Source organism: Spea bombifrons, chromosome 4, assembly GCF_027358695.1.
Source record: "Spea bombifrons isolate aSpeBom1 chromosome 4, aSpeBom1.2.pri, whole genome shotgun sequence".
Taxonomy (NCBI): domain Eukaryota; kingdom Metazoa; phylum Chordata; class Amphibia; order Anura; family Pelobatidae; genus Spea; species Spea bombifrons.
In genome coordinates this window covers 84330799-84351043 of record NC_071090.1, presented here as the reverse complement: position 1 = coordinate 84351043, position 20245 = coordinate 84330799, and the positions used below count along the sequence as shown (strand labels likewise).

The following is a 20245-nucleotide window of genomic DNA, read 5'->3' as shown; positions in this document are numbered from 1 at the left end:
ATAAAATAATGTAATAAAAAGACAATTTACACTTTCATTTCTTTATCACAATGGCATTTCCCTGTCTGTGCGCATCGCGCAGACACCCACCGGCTGACAGAGAGGATGATCCTCTGCAGGAGACCTCGATTCTCTGTCAGCCGGTGGGGGTCTGTACGATGTGCACAGACAGCCTCCGTTACTCACCTTCACTTCCGCTGGGGCTTCTACATCATGTGATGCTGGCGCTGCATCGTAGGAGCCCCAGCGGAAGCGGAGGGGAGAGGCGGAAGTTGTCTGTGCGCATCGCACGGACACCCACCGGCTGACAGTGCGGGGAATCCAGGTCCCCTGCAGCGTTGCGGGGGATCTGGATTCCGGTGTTATAATCCGATCTCTGTTTGAGGTCGGATTATATAAGGAGAGGAGTTTTTCAGAGCATTTGCTCTGAAAAAAAACTTTTTATAAATCGATAAAAATCGATTCAACTAATCGATAATGAAAATTGTTGTCAACGATTTTCATTAGATTATTATCAATTTTATCGATTAGTTGTTTCAGCCCCAATCTACATATACTATAGCTTTTGCACTGTACATGCCCATTATACTCACTGGCAGCCCAGTTTAAGCTCACTCAAGTGTTACAAGGGGTCTAACCAGACCCTCTATGCACAAGCCACCGAATCTTTTTTTTCGAACGAATGCATACTGACCAAGTACTTTAATATTACTATTATTATCATCATCATCTTTTATATATATATAGTGCGTCAACAATTTACACATTTGTTGTTTGTGGGGCTGCATTCGGTCACTAGAGTGTCTTTTTTAAGCCTACTATTCCTTATCCCAGACACTGTTCACTTTGGGGTACAAGAGTATAACAGATGTAGATAAGATCTCCTATTTAGCTATGCAAGCTCACAAGAAAGGATACGCAGCTGTAACAGATTATTGTATTTCAAACCACTCGATGAGCATCTGAGCAGTACACCTTGGGAAGTAAAAACATGTCCATTTGTCTATGTGGCTCCCTGGCACCGGCAGCCTATTTACAGACTAAGCCTGCTTGGCTAGAATTTTGCTGACTTGACAAAGTGTCTCTTAAGAAAGAGATCATGTATCACCCACAACTAAAGCAACAACTGCGCTGCGTCATTCTTCAAGACAGGCGAGAGAAATACACAGAAACAAAAAAAAGAGGAAAAGAATGCCAGCTGTTTCAGAAACCTGACCACTGTTTGCTACTTAGAGAAACAAGCTTAAAATATTAGGAAAAATGCACATATCTAACGCCTACACGGAGATGGAAAAAAAGGACTCATGCTGTATCAAGTTTCACTAATGTCTTTATCAGTTGTGCATTAAAGCAGAGCATATAATGCGATGGGTCACGCTTCTCAGATGCAAGGGCATGAAGTCACCTAAGCAATAAAATAAGAAATCTAAACCTCCCTTGTGTCTTTTTAGTGTACCTTACATGCTACAAACCACTTTGTCTGAAGTTTAAACCCTATTCACTGCCAGGAAGCATCACTCAGCAACTGCAGATATGTCAGGAGGCCGGGTGCGGCTCCGAAACATTGAACATTTGGGTTGGAATGGGGAGGAATGTTCAAAAATAAAGCACATTTAAAATTGCACACACAGCTAGCTTCATGATAGGTCTGTCCATTTCACTGGCTGGCATGTAAGTTTGAGGAAGGAAATCAGTTACTTGGCTATATATTTCAGATACTGCAGAGCAGTACACGAAACAAAGCAAGAATTCTGCGCATACTATTCAATAAACGTCTAATCCACGTTCCATCACACTATATGGCCAGATATCGCTTAGCCGGCCACTACGTCAAAGTGCCCAAGTTTGGCGAGTCCCATCTCATTTTTCATGGATATACTGCTTACTAAGGAGCTGAATCAGTGGAACTGCACTGCATTTTAACCCAAATGAGACTCTCGCGCAATTGAAAGCCTTCTCTGGACACCATTAATGAGGCACAAGGACAGTAGTTAACATATGCTGGTCAGTAAAATGTGAAAATGATGTTTGTCCTGGAAATCATGGCTGGTGAGGTCACCCTACTGCACTCTTACTTAACCCCTGGTCTACAGGCTAAACACAATGTCAGAGCATGACTTCACCTTTACACAGTGTGACTCAAAAAACATGACATAAATTACACACAGCTGGGGCTACCTAGGGGTGCGCAATTCTGTGTTAACAGTCATTGTAGGTCCCACAATGCAATGTAACTAGTTCACATAAGTGAACCAGGCATAATATACATACACACACACCACATAAGGATTTATTCAAGCTCTTACTGAGTAGATATTACAACATTTACTATTGTTTTGATCTTTCCCTAATTGTTAAATAGAAGACAGAATGGATTCAGCTGAATGCTAACCTTTGTAGTGTCAAGAGGGGGATCCCAAAATGAATAACACAAAACACTGAAAGTAGGCAGAACACCTATTAACAACAAAGAGCCAATGGACACATTATTATTTATTGATTTATAAAGCACCATCTTATACCACAGCGCTGTACAATCTACACATATGGCCACAAAATTAAGCCATTTACTGTTATGCATTGAGATAATCAAGTCATTGGCAGCAAATTTTATGGTGGATTTCCTCAATCAACTTGTGGGTTATCCATCAAACACTCTTCAAACGTGTACTCAAGGGAGGCTCTGGATGGTTAAAGTAGTCGCCTCCAAAACCCTTGCATTGTATGGCCCACCACTAGTAACCTCTTCCACTGAATAGAAATCACGTCATTCTCAGAGTCTAAATTCCATGTTTCGGCCCGTTGAAGAGAGATGTGAGATGCCTGTATTACATTGCTGAAACTCTCTCAGCGGAATATTAAGTGGATTTTACCTACACTGACATCTAAGGTAGAAATCCTGTGACAGACACTGTCAATCAGTCAACAAGCACACTTTGCGTCCAACAAAGAAAATGTGTGCTCACGCATCTTTACCAAGTCACATTTCATAAACTTAAGCCGGATAGATGAAATGTGCTACCAAGGTCTAAAAATATATATTGCTGCAAAATGTTCTGGATAGTATGAAAAAGATTCTAATACACAAAAAAAACTGCGACTGATCTAAGCATGTTTCTGAAAACATTTGTATGAAGCATGGTGTATGGCCACTGACGGTAACCCTACAGTATGGTAGACCTTCAGTTTTGGTGTTTTTCCATACAGTAAATCAGTAAGAATCATAAGACTATATCTCTTTTTTGTATATGGTAGCTTTTAAATTGTTATGTGCTATTCTCAGGGTTTCAAAGGACTGATGATCTCTGTGTATTGTCTGTACATTACTTCTTTTGTTGACATAAGCACATAAACATCATTATATTACACATTCTATAAGGATGATATAGGAAAATAGAGCATAGCCAATCAAGATGATTGCACATAGCCACCTGCTTATTGAATAATCATTTTGGAGTTGCATGGCTTCACAGCGGCATATCAATCAAATAGTTCAGAATAAAAAGGCAGAGGTGGAATAAGCTTTGGGGGTTTGGCACTTTGTGTCAGGGTCATGAATATTAAAAGAACACTACAGCTCCGAGCTGCAGAATGATTATGATCATGAACTAGAAGTGGTGGCAACAACACCCACTATGAAGATGAAATCCAGTTTAAAAGAAGCACTTATTGCGGAATCCATCTGATTAAACTAGAAGCTTGTAATAAAATAATATATAATGATGTGTCTTTTCTATCAAATCTATGCTATGCTGTGAATTTACATCCTTAGGTAGGGAGAAACATCTGCTTGTCACTTATTAGCAGGTCTTCTGCTGTCATGCATTTGGTTACTCAATAACCGAGAATGTGTTATATCCGACTTCATTAACACATTTTTTTTTTCATATTATGTATAACGATATGCATGTGGTATTATTATTAATTTGACACAAAGTTTGACAAACCCCATGTTCAAGGTCGACCAGAAATCCTGGCACCTTCAGTTTTGGGGAGCAGCGTGTTAAATTAATAATAATAATGCGGAAGCAGAAGAGCTATCCTGAGCCAAGGTAGAGGTAAACAAGAAAAAGCGTGTGTGTCTGTTAGTATGCTAGAATGTGTAAGTATGTTACTATATGTATGTAAGTAGCTCACCTTGTGCAAGCATGTTAATGTGTACATTAAGTATGTTAGTTTAGTAATGTGTGTTAAGAATGTTAGTATTGTTGGGGGAAAACTGGGTCCTACATTTTTTGGCTGGCTCCTGGAACCAAGTGTATCGACCCCGGATTTAACATTTGTCAGAAGGGTTGTACACTTGAAGAAAAAGAAGTGTAAAAATCAGCAACAATCTAGATAGAATAGTAGCAATGTTTCAACTAAGAAGGTCTCTCTTGTGTGATTTTTGCCTGCTTTTATTTTAACAAAATTTGGGAATTAATCCAGCTGTTGTCTTTGGAATTCAGTTTTTCTAGCCACCCTGTAGAACTGAAAAGGGTAACTATGTAAGAAGAGCCACACGCATGGCCATGTACAGCATCTGGCACAACAAAAAGGGGGCATGATGATAATTATATTATTAACTGAAGGTGTGAAGAAAGTCACATGCCTCGCACAGCTATGACAGTCCTCTAGTGTTACACACATTAGAATTCCAAGATTACAATATAATACGCCAATATTAATTGTCATATTATGTCACCTAATGAACTCCTAAAATGTGATACCCCTGTCCTGTACAAATCTTTATTCTTTGTTCCATTTCACCATTACAGACACGCACTATGGTGTCATCTGTTGTGCTCCTTGCTTTGTCTGCTTACCAGCTCGTTCATTCTACCACTGCCTCCCGCAGTAGGACTTAATAAAGTGAAACAAGAAGCTCTCTCTCTGAATGTAAAGATTACAAGCAGATCAGTGTTAGAAATAAAACATTAATACACTGCTGATTAGGTACCAGGCACCAACTTTGCTATAAATGGTTTAGACACCAGCCATTCCTAGGACTGAGGCTGTGTCTTGCTGTAGAATTTTGGCCAGAAGTCCAATCAGCGTAAGGCAGTTACAAGACCTAAACACTCTGGGTAAATAAATGCAAATGAGACATCTGGCTGTCTGAGGCTATGCCATAGGAGCTTTTACTAGAAGAAAGCAGCAGGCTCTGGATTAAGGCAGCACGATCTCCATAGGGAATAGGCTCATTCGGTCTCAGACCAATTCCATGTGTCTTCAACATTTCCTCTTGTGCAAGGCTCACGTTTCCACATTTAATGAAGACTCTTTCTAGGTTTCTATCCAGACTCCAGTAGCTTTTTTTTTTTTTTTTTTTTTTTAATCGAATTTTTAACAAGACAGATCTTCAATATTTCTACTTATATCAGTTATCTAGTACTATTTTAATGCAGTGCCAAGGTTTACTTTTGTCCAGTAGAACAGTATATTTCCCTAAGTACGCCCAGCCACTGATCACACACATTACCTTTAAGCAAGCAGAAGATTAACGCTTTGTATCTAATCACACGATAATTCCAAATAAAGGAAAGTGAAGAAAGGACACCAGTACCAATCATTTCAATTGAGTCAGCATGCACATTTTTTATGTTTTTGGTGTCCCACGCCAGTCCTCGGGGGGCCGTACATACTAAAGGTTTACAGGACACAGTAATGCAGTTTTAACCAATTACAAGTACATCAGAAGAATCTCAGAGGGATATACAGTCTTCAAGGAGTGAGATAGAGACCATGCTTCCATTCTGCCACGGGCAGACAAAGTGTTAAAAGCTTCAGTTCAGCAGTAACAGTGTTCACTATAGGAAACCCTATTTGCATTACAGATGCAGACTGATCAAATTATAACTTGTCGCAATTAGAATTTTATAGGCAGACCAGACGTGTACAAAAACGACATGCAATTCAAACGCATGCTAATAAGAGCAGCATCGCAGCACTCGTTCTTTGTTCTGCTGCTGTTCCTGACTTTCTTTGTTTAAAATGCACTTAGAGAATACTGCCCTCTAGTGTCCAATGATACAAAGAGCGCCTTGACAACTTGTATTACAGTCACAGTCATACTACTGATTCAGGGAGCAAATGTAGTCTGCCAAATGTCTGCGCACAAATAAATGGCTGGTGTAACAGCAGGACAATTTGCAGGCCTTTCGCCTTCTGGTTAGCTTTTCCATTCTGGTTCTGGTTCTTTATAAACAGCATCTCTGCAGCTGTTCAGAGAAGGGGATTCCTATTAAGCTCCAAATCATTAGAGCATGTCCCAAAGGGACAGACAGCTTGTTAGACACCCAACATGGCAGGGTCTCTTCCATAATATCTCATCCTGTAGTCTGTACCAATGATGATCTCACAGCTAAATAAATAAATAAATAGAAAGGGGACAGATTTACGCTCTGCGCTTGGTAAACAGGTAATCAGAGAGAAGAGTGATTTATGGCAGACAGTTCAACAAGACCATCAGTGAAAATTCAATTCTGTCTGACCACTAACAAGGGGACTAATCAACCTTATGACCTTCATGGATAATGATCATGACCTAGAGGAGTGTTTGTTTGCACATGGCCTGGACTCTGAGTGAAGACTGCTCCCAAGCCCCAGTCTTCTAAAATTCCAGGAGCAGGAATATCATGAATAAAACAAGACATGTGGGATAGGGTCCAACAAAAGCGTGGAGATCCACCAACAGCAGCTTCAGTTTCACACAGGAGTCTCGAACAATGAAGTCGTTTCGCTGATTGATTCTAAAAACGCTTAAATAGAATTTCAAATTATATTGGTAAAAGCACGTAATTAAACCAGAAACCGCGACAATGTTGACATAAAAAAAAGATTACCGCAAATTCTTTCCCCCAGATGTTCCACTAATTAGTTCAATAAATCATTTTCAGATGAAGTTAGAGTTATCATCAATTCACATTGGAAATAAATCTCTCTTGGTCAAGCAAGTCCTTCAATATATTTTTTTAACTTGTTTTGGAAAAATATTGATACAGGCTTTTCTAAGATAGTTATTTCTCCTTTCATGTATACTGCCAGGCTATTGGAAAGGTGCTGCTAATGAATTATATAATAATAAAACGTAATATTGGGTATAATATTAATACAACGCTTTCACCCATTTCTCACACACGTACACACTTGCACCTGAGACTATAGTACCTCCTATTAGAGATATCTTATGGGGATTGAAGTGTGTCTGCAGGGTATTTAAATAGCTTTCCAATACCAAGTTATATGAAACTAATTCCCTCCAAATTGGAACAGTAAACCAGAGATTTGCCAGCCATTTTTATTTCCCTGGAGGTAGCGTGAGCATCGGTAACTAAACTAATAAGCACGTCCCTGGGCTAAAAATAACAGGGGTTTGCTGAACAGGAGTCTCCGTCTCCCACTGCTGAGAGAAAAAAAAAATACAAATAATAGGTTCTGGCAAGAGCGGTGCACTGTGGGTAATCTCTATATGCTACACACTATATCCCTGGAATATTACCATTCACTAATACTCTTTAACATCTTTAGTGCTGGGGGCTTCTGCAACAAAAGCAATAAACCTGATCGCTTTCACAGATCATTCATCAAAATTTGCTGCGATTTTAGTGAAAGAGAACGATTCCATTTGGAATTCTGAGGGTTTGCAATTCCTCTGCTTCCCCATAATCCTTCCAAATATTGCCACGCGTCGGCCTTTTTCGGTTTTCAGCTCATGCAGTAAGTGCTTACACAAAACTGAAAGAATGTCAATTCCGTTATCGGCGTGCAAGGGCCTTCCACCTCGTTAGGCATCAATGAAAACGGCTGCATTGCTGTGGCGATGATTGAGTTAATGGTGAATTAAGAGTAAATGAGAAGGGGAGCGTGCCGTCATGGAGATTTTACTTGATTTCCTTACATCTGTTCTTCAAGGGGTATAAATGGGGATAGTTTCCTATGTATATCAGTTCAGATAATCAGGCACAGTTTAGCACACATGATTAACCGCCATAATTCTCTATTTATCATTCTGCTTACTAAATAACAATGTGCAATATATATATATATATATATATATATATATATATAAATCCCACAATATGTATCATAGGAAAGTGTATACTTTTTATTTTATTACTTTATTGAACAGTTCGATTTACTCCCCACTCACCTCAAACAATGGGTAATCATATGATAAATAACGGTTTTTGTGGTCAATCTTGAGTAGGTAAACGTTATGCCAAAGAAATTTAAAGTCACCTTTCAGCAGGCAATTTTATAATGTATGTCTGCTGGCCGCTGACCAAGTTTTACGAAATGTAAAAGAAGAAAAAGAGAAGCTTCATTTGCAATTTAAACATGAGAAAGAATTTGGCTTTATATTAAAAAGGAGTGACCTAGGGTAGAATGCGTATGTCAATACTTATATATGTGGCTTTTATATGAAGCAGCAGAGTATGCGGCTTGAGAGCCATGCACTTTTCATGGTTATAATAGGAGCGGGTAAATACACAACAATAGAAAGGCATGGTAAATGACCTCAAAGCTGGACTCTGATTAGCTCTATGAAGTTTTAGCCATAGTGGTCACTAATCACGAATACACAGATAAAAAACGGCAGCTCTCCGCTTACTGCGAAACAGACTACTGAACCCTAAGAATACCTAAACCATGCGTTATGCATAATATAAGTGCATATTTTGGCTGGTGTGTCCCAGTGCACCATATCATATGTACTTTAATGCATGGCCCATTTACACTTCCATGGTGTTCCTCCTTATGCATTTGCCCTTTTCCCCACAGCTCAGTGCATTTGACATACTTACCGCTTTCAATGGAAGCCGTTTCCTGCCACTGATTGGCTGCTTCAATCACATGTGGCACCATGGAGGAAGGAAGCTGCTGCAGCAGAACTGCAGCTTCTGTGTCAGGTAAGGGTTTTTTTTATTATTATTTTATTTCAATTTTGGAAGAATGGGTACTACTCACAGAGTATTTTAATGTGCACTTTATAGTGGGGGAGTCAGGGACACTAAACTGTCCCTTTAACAACATAATACAAAATAACTTTTCTAAACGTAACCAGCAATGTATTTGATGCTTCTCTTATGGTTATATTTTATGGGTGGCAATTTAAATTCGTACACAGTGTCACTGATCAACACATGTGGCACCACCGGGAGATTTTTAAAGTTATTAAGATATAGGGTTTTTTTTGTTTGTTTGTTTTTTTTAATTTATTTTTAAGGAATTGCCAAATAAAATAAAAAAATAGGATTACGCATAACAAAAATAATAAAAAAGCCTTTACAAGTTTAGGAAACTAGAGAAGACAGAGTATTCTTCACAACTTCCAAGTGGTCCTCTTTAAAAGGGACAGTAGCTCTTTTGGCCCCAAATCCCTCTGTACATTTTTACTGTAATGTTTCTCTCTTCTAGGACCTTGGAATATTTGGAAACATAAGCCTATCATAGTATACAATGAACATAACATATGCATAATATATTAAATTGCCTAACTATAATAGTATACTTCTTAGAAATATTTTATTAGCCATCAACATGTCTGTCTAGGGGGGGTGGGGGGGGACACCAAGCATATAGAGAGGCTTCTGCTGAATCCCCTGTGCATTTATTACATGCTATTACATGCATTAAAGTGCATATGACGGTTGATGCGTCCCTTAGCAGTTGAGTCATGATGCCCAGAGTGACTGTTAATGTGAAACCAGCTCTGCTGAGTGGTCCCTCAGCGTACAGACATAGAAACAGAGACTAATCGCACAGTTGGCAGTTTTAAAAGGACATAAAGCTGTAAAGGAATAAAAACACAGATAGCGGCAGCTCTATAAAGGGGAAAAACAAAACATGCATATCCTATAACACCAGTACATTACGTTATACATCTATGCTTCGCCCGCCCTATTGTTCTGTGGCAGAATAGCTCTGCTAGCCTGCTATATTAAACCAGCTAAACTGGCACCCAACAGAGCTGCATACGATTCAAAGCAGTGACGTTTCCATATGGTAAAAGGAGAGGCAGAAATAAATGATGTTCCAGAAATAGCTGAAAGAACGCTGCCGAGCAAACAATGACATGTTTTTTTTCCCCTTTCCCATTGAAAAAAGTTTGCTCTACTATACTAGAAGCCCTAAAGGAGCTCTTGTGGGACTAGAGTGCCCGCGATGCTAACACACGCGCATGCTGGCCAAGCATCATGGGAGTGCATTTCCACAGCTCCCATCTAAAACCTCCTCTACACCGGGAGTAAATCAAAACGGACAGCTACGTGAAACGGATGTATCGGAAAAATACCATACAGCCTCTTGCCTTATACTAGTGATCTATCAACTTTAATAATGTCTTTGTTTGGCAGACTTTTTTCTAAAAGTCCCACTAAAGCTTAAAAATTTTCTTCATCCTTTTGGAAAGCAGGAGGTTTTTTTTTCTTAAACGGCCATTGAGATTTTACCACCAAGTGGTTGGTATATGAAAGTTTGCTAATAAACCATTAAGATGCGGAGGGGCAGACCGGGGATTTAAACCGGCCCTGGCACACACCAGTGAAAGGTAACGGTTAGTATGTCATGATCATTATGCTCAATATGCTCTTGAAGCAGGATGTGCCAAGAGTCATTAATCACTTTTCCATTATAATTAACTATACTATATCATGAACTGGGTTTTGTTTTTGTTTTTGTTTTTTTTTTAAGAATGCACACTATGATCCAAATAATAAAAATTATAATAATGAAACAAAGATGTGCATCTATATATATGACATATATATATAATACGCAACCCAGTTGCGCTCCCATGGAGAATGCCTTCCTGTTGGCACCGAGTTGTGGTTCCAGATAAACCATTCATGCCCCCCCTCCCGCGCCATTCTCAAGGTTATACCGTAAATCATTTAAAGAGCGGGACAGCACTTCTTCTAATTGTAGCCAGGGATTTCTGGGCAGTAAATCACAACCTCCGCTCTCAACTAACATCTATACCCCGGCCTACAAAGACGTAGAAAACAGTACGGAAAATTGTTTCCTGCACTTATATTGAATTGTTAATCAATACGGTCCCCGTCTTTTAAATCACCGCTCTTTTACACTACATTGATGTTTCCAGGACTTGTTACATGAAATGTTTTTTTTGTTGTTTTTTTTTTAGATCGGCTCGCTTGTGATGAAAGTATAATTTGAAACAAATGTGATTTTTTTTTTTAAACCTTTTTAACCGAGATCACATGTTGAATCTGCATCTAGCATTATAAAATACCTTGGCACAATTGCTTTGTTTAAAAAAAAAAAAAGAGCTATATATATACTTTTTACATATGGTTCAAATATTGAACGGTTTGCTTTAATCCCCACTCACCTCAAACAATGGGTAACCGGTATCATATGATAAAGAACGGTTTTTGTGGTCAATCTTGAGTAAGTAAACGTTCTGCCAAAGAAATTTAAAGTCACCCTTTAAGCAGACAATTTTATAATGTATGTGTGCTGGCCACTGACCAAGTTTTAAGAATTCAAAAAGAGGAGCTTCATTTGCCGTTCACACATCACAAAGAAACTAATACAATTGGCTTTATATTAAAAAGAAGCCCAGATTCACAATGGAAATTTAAAGGGGGGGCGGTCCAGCATTTAGCATAATGAAGTAATATATTAAAGTAACACTTTAGCCCCTATTTTTTTTAAACGTGTTTAATGGATTCCAATATATCTGAGCTGATGCATAACAGTACATGCATTTATTTTGTTGACTTCATGGACTTTAGTTGGAGCTCAACTCTTATACACGTCAGCTGCAGCCAGTCAAATGGAAGGCAGTCCGGATTTAAGGGCAAACTTCGCCAAAGAGTGGAAAATCATTACAGATAGCGAGTGCTGGACTTTTTTTTAACCAATTTCTTCCTGGAGGTTTATTGAGAAGTAATACTATTTCTCTATTTCTCCTGAACCCTTAGCAGTCTTCTGGTAAACTGACTTAGGCTCCGGGTATGACATCATATCCATGATCTCATTTCACTAGCACGGAACTTGCCGTTCCTTCAGGCTTCACTACCAACTGTCCATCACACTTGTAGGACATGTAAGATAAGAGAGGAGAGTGGGTACACAGGATAAAACGCCTCTGTGAATTACCTTCCAAAACAATCTATATGATGCCCTTGTCAAAATGATTTATTTCCCTGCCTTTTCACACATTTCCACAGTGGGTATGTATGGACACCAGAAAGTCCTGTATGCACTTACCAACCACTCAATGCCTTGTGGCCCCAAGCAAAAATGTCCCCGTCTCTCCGTTCATTTATCCATATTACTATATTTCTCTGGATTAATGTTGGTGACTATAAAAGCACAGTAAATAAAATGGAGTTTGAGAATATGCTGATTTTCTATGCATGCTGATTTATTATTAATATTCTGCACAAGGTATGAACCGTACAGAACGTGTATTTGAAACAACACCTATTAAGAACTTGTGGCCTAGGTGTCGAAGCAGAAACTATTATTTTATCAGCGTGTATATAATCCATCTCTTAAAGCTGCGATCCTCCAGAGGTCTCTTCTTTATGGATGTACAGTATGTATGAATGGAACACCGCATATAAGAGGAGAAAAAGCAGAGAAAAGGAGCATAAGTAACTATTATGATCCAAATACTTAGTGCGCACATAGGCTTGTTTATTTACTGATAGTTATGATGTTTGTAAGCAGAGGCGACGGTGACAAAAGATTGAGTGTGGCAATCCATAACATTTTAACTGTTTCAATCCCTAACTTAACAAATCCAAGACTCCAAAAATGCCAGTGACTCCACATCGCCAGTCCCTCTTATGACATCACTGGTGCTATTTTACTGCCACCAAACTTACAAAGTGGCTTTAAAACTAGAAATGTGGATCGTCGTTTTCAAACTGTACGCAACCCGCTCAATACACAATACAGACACAAAAGCATAGATAAATCATTAAAGCAGACAGGCAAAAAAAAGTTAACCAGGCCAAATCCTTTTGTGCGGATTTGTCCTTTGGTTGCGGTTGGGGAGATGCTGCACTCTTTTTTTTGCTTGCTTCATCTCTAACGATTTATTAGCAACCCTACAGCCACTTCCATGCAGAGCCCTTCCCAGATAAAAATCAATGCTGTGTGTTTTACAGCTTCAATGACCAAAAGCAAGATATCCCGCAGGATTCTAGATCTTAGCAATGACAAAACTAAAACCGTCTGATCTTCCCTTTACAACCTACACATCAAAACCATTCTGTCACGAGTACTGGCCCCTAATGACCAAAGCTAAAGCCTTATTAGGCACTGGGAGACACTATATAATATACTATATTTATATATATTATATACACGTACATACATACCACAAAGGTGCAAAGGTGCCTTTTTAATGGTCTCCAGATTGGCTTTAAATTCAAGAAGATTCTTGGGTTAAAAGGCAGTGCGGTCCCACTGATCGAGCTCCTTGGTAAGCAATACAGCCATGTAAAATTAGATAGGAGTCGCCAAAACTGGGGTACTTTGACGTAGAGGTGGGATAAGCAATATGTGGCCATTTAATGTGGCGAAATCCTAAATATTTAAATAGTATTTACTCGGTCAGTTTATTGTATACATTGTTGTGATTATACACATATATATATATATACACACACACACACATCACAGTCTTTTTGTACACAGTTCTTGCATTTTAGGGGACCAGATGTATTTGGACAGTTGGCTGCTCATCTTTACATATACACCTTTTTAATAAAAAAAAAAAACAAAAAAAAAAACACTGCAAAACAAAGCACTAAAAGTCCAAAGAACCTTTTTCCAATTACTGCTCACCAATTATTAGTATTTTATTCAATACAGTGTTATTACAATGTCTGCCCATATGGAGTCATCAGTGTGGAAGAGGTTAAATATTTTTGCTCCATAAAGGCAACCATTTAATTGCAAGGGGGCAAACTTAATAATCTACCGAACAGCTTCATTAATTTGCTCCATAATCTGCACAAAATTCCTTTATAACACTGAAGGAAGGCACTTAGGAGTGCTTTGAAGTTGAAAGACAAATTACTTTGAAACCGAAATCACTACTAACAAGCATGAAAACGCACTGCGCCTACTCTCGTAATGTTTCCTTCTTTTGTTATAGCGAGGATGGTCTCCCCCCAGCCTCCCCCCCGACTGGACAAATCCTCCTATCAGATAACACAGGAGAGGTGGCAGTGGGTGCGCTCATAAACTAAAAAAGCACTTTGCCTCATTTGGTTTTGAAGTTCAGGACAATCTTCTAAAAACCTCTTAAACAGATAGATTTAACCACTGGAGCTGCCAGTCTTAAATGGAAATCGCAAGTCAAAACGAAATTATACTAAATTGGCTTTATTAAGGATACACAATACGCGGCGTGGCCTGCTACTCTTCCTTTTGATGTCTACACCTGGGATTTTCTGAATTAGTTAACGCCAGAAACTGGGCTAAAGGGAGCAGCCACGCTGCATTTTAGCTTTTTATACCTGGCGCACTACTATTTCAAGCTAGCAGTCCACGGTTTAGATGTACCTATAATTTAGGCTTTCTGGTTTTCCATTAGTGTAATTATTTTGCTGATATTAGAATTAAAACAGGACTATACTACCTTTGGGTAACTAAGGTCTCAGGCAAAGGTGGCAAAACTAGAATATTTAATAAAAAAAAATAATTTCTCACCCACCCACAAATGCCACCTGAACCAATCAACAACATTCTTAATAATAAGATACGTTAGAATATAAACACAGTGCTTATTTTAATCTGGAAACACTATTATGTAGGTTTATTTAGGGTAGGATATGGCGAAATATTCATATACGGACCTTAATTTATTATGAGGACATGCATGGACGATCTATAACCAAAGCAGTAGCAGATGGTGGTGTGATATGGCAAAAAACGTAGAATGACAATATAAGAATTTAGCATTAGTATACAAGTATTTTCTCATGCATAAATACTAATATGCGTGTATTAAACAAGTATATACAATGATACTATAAATATATTGGGGCTGTTTTTGTAAGAAAATCTTGAAGGGGTACTCAAGCTATCTCATCAGAATTGATCATAGTGCAATGTTCCCCCGCTACTTGGGGCAATACGCATAGCCTAGAGCCAGCTCCAGCACTGGTTTACCTGGCCCATGTGAAATTCCAAGGCGGTCTAATGAGACCCCCAGTGCGCATGAGCAGAAAGCGGTGCCACTGATTTAAATGGGTGAGCTTTCCCGTCAGTGACTGCCGTGGCAAGCAGTCAAAACTAGGGCCAACTTGGACAGCAAAGGTTGAGTTGCTTTGCGGCTCTGAGATTACAGATAGGTATATCTTCAGCTGTCGTGGGACTAAAACTCTCATGACCCTCACACAACACAGGCTTACTGGAGAGGTACTTGGTTACTCAATCATGTAAAAACATCCATTTTTTTATGAACAGGATTTTTCCATTCGTTTTGTTGCTTAAAGTAAATTGTATTTTAATAAGTTATTACACCAGTTAGCGGGTTGTAAATCTAGCCCAGAATATACAATTTTCTAAATGATCTCTGCGTAGACGTCCGAAATCTCTTGAGTTCTACACGTTTGCAGACTCTATAGTGAACACAATAAAAACCTTCCGATAACGAGATTCCCTTCTGGTATAACAATCATTCTTGTTTACTTTTTTTTTTTGTTACTGATCAAAAATATCACATTGCCCCCACCGAGGTTTCCTCCAACTCTAAGAAGCGATGACTTTGAAAAAGAAAAACATCTGGAAGAGATTGCGAGTTTCCATGACATGGTTCAAGTTTTGAAAACTTCATTTCCACTACATTTCACATGAGCATAAGACAGACAAACAGCCTATTTTTAGCCCAGTGTATCATTGATTAGTTACCTTAAAAATGCCAAACTATGTAAGAATCATATTCTGGTGACATTTAAATCCTCCTCCTGTTTGCAATCAAAGTAGACGGTGAAACATCTCATGTGTGCTTGCGAATATTTCTAGCGTACCACCTACACACCAAGGAATAGCCTTCTTAGAAAGATCAGCTTCAGATATAATCAGAGTAAATTTTAAGGACAGCATAAATCATTATTCAAAATATTTTCGTTCCCATCATTCACTGACAAATACATATGCCAAAAGTATAAGTCATTTACCACCAACATACTGTAGGTTTGTCCGCATCAATCAAAATGCCACCCAGGGCTTAAATGATAGGTTGTTAGGACAGGAAAAAAAAGAGGAGGAAAAAGAGTAGACCTTATTTAACTGGCATATACACAGGGGTATGAAAAGGTTCAGAATCCATAAAAAAAACCTTAAGGTCGGCTGCTGGTCTCGCTGGGAGGAAAACCACAGAAATGTAAAATAATTCAGATGGGGTTTTTTTGCCCAATCTAGAAGTTTAGGGGGTATAACAACCAACATTCAAGATAAAGTATATTGTAAGGGGTCTTGCTAATTATTTATTGTACCACCAAGTGACATTTGTTAAACTCCAAGACAGTTAAGACCTAAACCAGATGATTCCTTGTTGGCTTGTTTTTTTTTTTAATTTGTTGTTAAATATGGCTGAATTTTAGCACGTCGTGACTGCCCATTACCAATGTAGGAGAGCAGGCATAGATTATTTATTTCAGATCCACAACACATTAAAGTGACTTTTCCATGTGTCTGGGACATTTATAAACAAAAGAAGTGCATGTTAACCCATTTATAGAAGATATCATTGATTTGACAAACTCAAGAGATGCAATTAAAACAGTAAGATGTACCTGTTTTGCACAGCCTTTGCATTATGAAGGGATAACTTTATGCTTGCAGAATATACTCAGGCGGTTGGACCCTTTGTAATACATACTTAATATGGTGAAACTTGCTAATTTCAATAAAAAGGTAATCCATACCCAACACATTGCCTGCAGGTACTTCATCCAGTTCTTCCAGTTCCCGGCCCATAAGAAGATAAAGGTTGTCCAAAGTACAGCATGCCATGTGAGGAATGGAAGGAAGGTCCTCTCCTGGGCCACAGACAGGAGACAACTAGAATGGTAACATAGAACAATGTATGGACTCAATTATTCCTTTTAAACTGCTTATCGAGAAGTCTCTATAGATATACAGATATACGAAATATGCTTCTTATTACAAACAAAGAATGTAAACCCAATTCCCAGAAATCCCAATGCATTCCTGATATTAGGACAAAACAACAGGTCCACAGTTCAAAATTAAGCTCACATGAGCCAAAGAGTGATGAAACCATTTCAATAGGTTCATTTTCCATTTTAATCAATTCAAATTTTAGGAAGATCAAAAAAACACAACCAAGAAATCTGGTGGACTCCAGCTAGCAAAATAGTTAACTTTTGGATATACCTATTAAGTCATTACAAGCAATGTCCAGTCATTTGCCATCATTATCAGATACAAATAAAGGGGTAGTAGGGAGAAGCTGCTTTAAAAACATGAACGTTGTTCAATGTCTTACATTTATACAATTTTGCAGGTCCAAAACATAATCCCTACTTGCAAGATGAAACCCTGTTGGGAAACTGTATCATGAATTGAAATGCCTTCTATTAAATTATACGCCCTACGTTTGTTGCCGTCACTACATTAAAACTTGAGAAGCTCCATTTCATCATGAACAAAGCGAGACAGGAGACAAAAAGATGAGGCTTAACGTGTTTCACACCTTGCAGGAGGCAACTTGCATAGCTGTGGCTGTTTTTGGGACACCAGTCCACCAATGGGACACCCAAGGTTCTTCCAAGGTTCTCACACAAAATGGCTGTCAAGATTAAACAGATGCCTCCCATTGGGTATTTGGCTCATTTATAAAAGTTGTTCTGCACACCACATGGCAAATCATCAGTTACAAATTTGCATCAATCACCAGCTACAAATTAATTACTACTTGGACCCCAGCTTGTAGTCTATTTCCTATTGCCTCCTTCTTGTGGCATGGCAAACCACTAGTGCTATCTGGATTATCCCACAAGAGAGTGGTTCTGGAAATATAAAAGCTTTGAATGAAACTTAAAAAGGATGAAAGCATGTACAGTAATCAGTGAGAAACGGATATATCAGCTCTGAGTGCTATTAGCAGAACATGTGTTTGCTTACAGCTCTATAGAGGTCGCCTCTAAAATTCAGCATTTCCCCCCCTATGTACAATAATCCCTCCACTGTAATAGAAGTAAAGAGGAAATGGGCATCTTCGACTGCTCAGAATGTAATTACCCATATGCCAACGCTCAGAGGATAGGGTAAGAGGGGTAACAAAAGCTTGCCAATTGTATAACTGTTGAATGCTTAGATATCATGTTATCCATAAATTACTTTAACTGCTAACATGTTTTAGTTTGTGAGATTTTGCACACCGAGTCTGCAGTGTTGCTCATGAAGACCTTATCTAGCTTTGAATGGTCAAGGGAAACCACTTATAATAATGTGCACTGTAGCAAATTTATTATACATTAAAGACACACTTATTTTTTTAAATAAATTAAATATTGAACCCTCAGACCATTGACGTTCTATTGGAACTAAAACAGAACATACATGATAGCTGATTGGACCAAAACCACCCAAGATGCTACAATTCCTTGAGGAATGTTTGCGTGATTACCCCCTCCCGTATATTGTCCCTACCCATGTGCTCTACACCACCACCCCAATTAGTATTCCATAAGGTTGACCCAAATACTTCACTTTTGGTGCCTGAACACAGTGATGATTACGTGTGAACACAATGCCATTTTTAACCCCTTAATGACAAAGCCTATACATGTACGGGCTCAAAATGCATTGTTTTCAATGGGTTTAGGGACCGCCCATTGTCCTTAAGGGGTTAACGTTGGAAAATTAGCTAAAATTTATTTTTTATGAGAGTTTCCAAACATGTATTCTGGTTACTGTACGTATTGCTCATCTACAACCATGACAAATAAATAAAACATATAGTGTAATTGCTAGGAGGGCTATTGCTCGGACAAGATGGGCATGGAATTGCTTTGTACTCAAGGTGTTTGCTTGATAATTATTTACACAGATATTGACTCCTTTATATGTGCAACTGATAAAAAAAATAATAATTGACAACATCTTTATTGTTGTTCTATTGAAGAATAATATATGAATGATCTTCAGCTAGCCCAGTTCCATGATTACTTCAAAGGCACTAATAGATGTATTAGCATATAATCACCTTTTCTTTATTATAGTAATATTAATGCAATTACCGACTAAATATCTGCATCAGAAAATTATTTGGCTTCATACCGCGGCAACTATCTAATTATCCAGCAATTATAGCCAAATTTCTTCAATGCACTGGTGAACTGCCTGTTTACATTATTGTGCCTTTTTGATTTAGTTGGAAATATAAAAAGGCTATTTAATTTTAACATTAACTGTATTTAAAAAGTTTAGAAAAGTATTATTTTATTTTTTCAGTATTTCTCATATACAAGGAGATTTTGCATTTTCCGTTATATTTCCTTTTGTTTAATTTATGTATTTTGTTATTATCTCTTGCCATTTTTTTTTTTTTTTTTTTACCTGTCCCACTCTCTTTACCAGAATGGAAGGTATTATAATGCCTGCTTCTTGTAAAGTGCTAACGGGAACACAAAAAAGTTAGTTTAAAATACATTAATGTTCCTTTTTTATTAGCTTTTAAATAGATTTATCCAAAAGTCAGCTTTTAAGATTTTGTGAAATTTTTTTTTTTTTTTTTTAATACCGATCTACCCACCATCTAGAATTTCTGTGACTGCCAGGATCATTAATTAAGTAAATTTAGGCAAGGTGATCTCAACTAACCATTAAAGAGAAGGCTTAAGATAACATATAATGCTACTACACTTCAATGCCCTTTGGCGACGATAACAAAATAAATAGGGTACACACTCATTACATAGGTAATCTTAATTTATAATCACTAATTTCATTAGTAAAAATTAACAAAATAAAACATTACCTTGTGCAGTGCTTTTATTGGATCATATTTCGGTCCCAAAACAAATATCTTTTGTCCTTTGCGTGCCACACCACTAAAAACACGAGCAAAAGCAATGAAAGTACTTTTGTCGTCATCAACGCTCGTTTTCGGGTTCAAATCCAAAATCTCACTAGGTGAAGGCTGGTCACCTTAAAAGATATAATGGAAGATAATTAGTGGACACCCAAAATTGTCCCATCTGTGATACACAGTTATAGAGTCCCAAGACCAGATGTATGCAGA

The 20245-nt window shown here is 38.1% G+C and overlaps 1 protein-coding gene across 1 annotated transcript in view; it reads right to left on the bottom strand.

The window, feature by feature from the left end:
- Positions 1-20245, bottom strand: part of EFL1 (elongation factor like GTPase 1) — a 95381-nt gene that overhangs the window by 47596 nt on the left and 27540 nt on the right. Inside the window, exons 14-15 of the mRNA XM_053465438.1 lie at positions 19982-20151; positions 16902-17037 (exon numbers count right to left, since the gene is read on the bottom strand). Of these exons, the coding sequence (XP_053321413.1) occupies positions 16902-17037; positions 19982-20151 (306 nt within the window). The remainder of the gene's footprint in view (positions 1-16901; positions 17038-19981; positions 20152-20245) is intronic.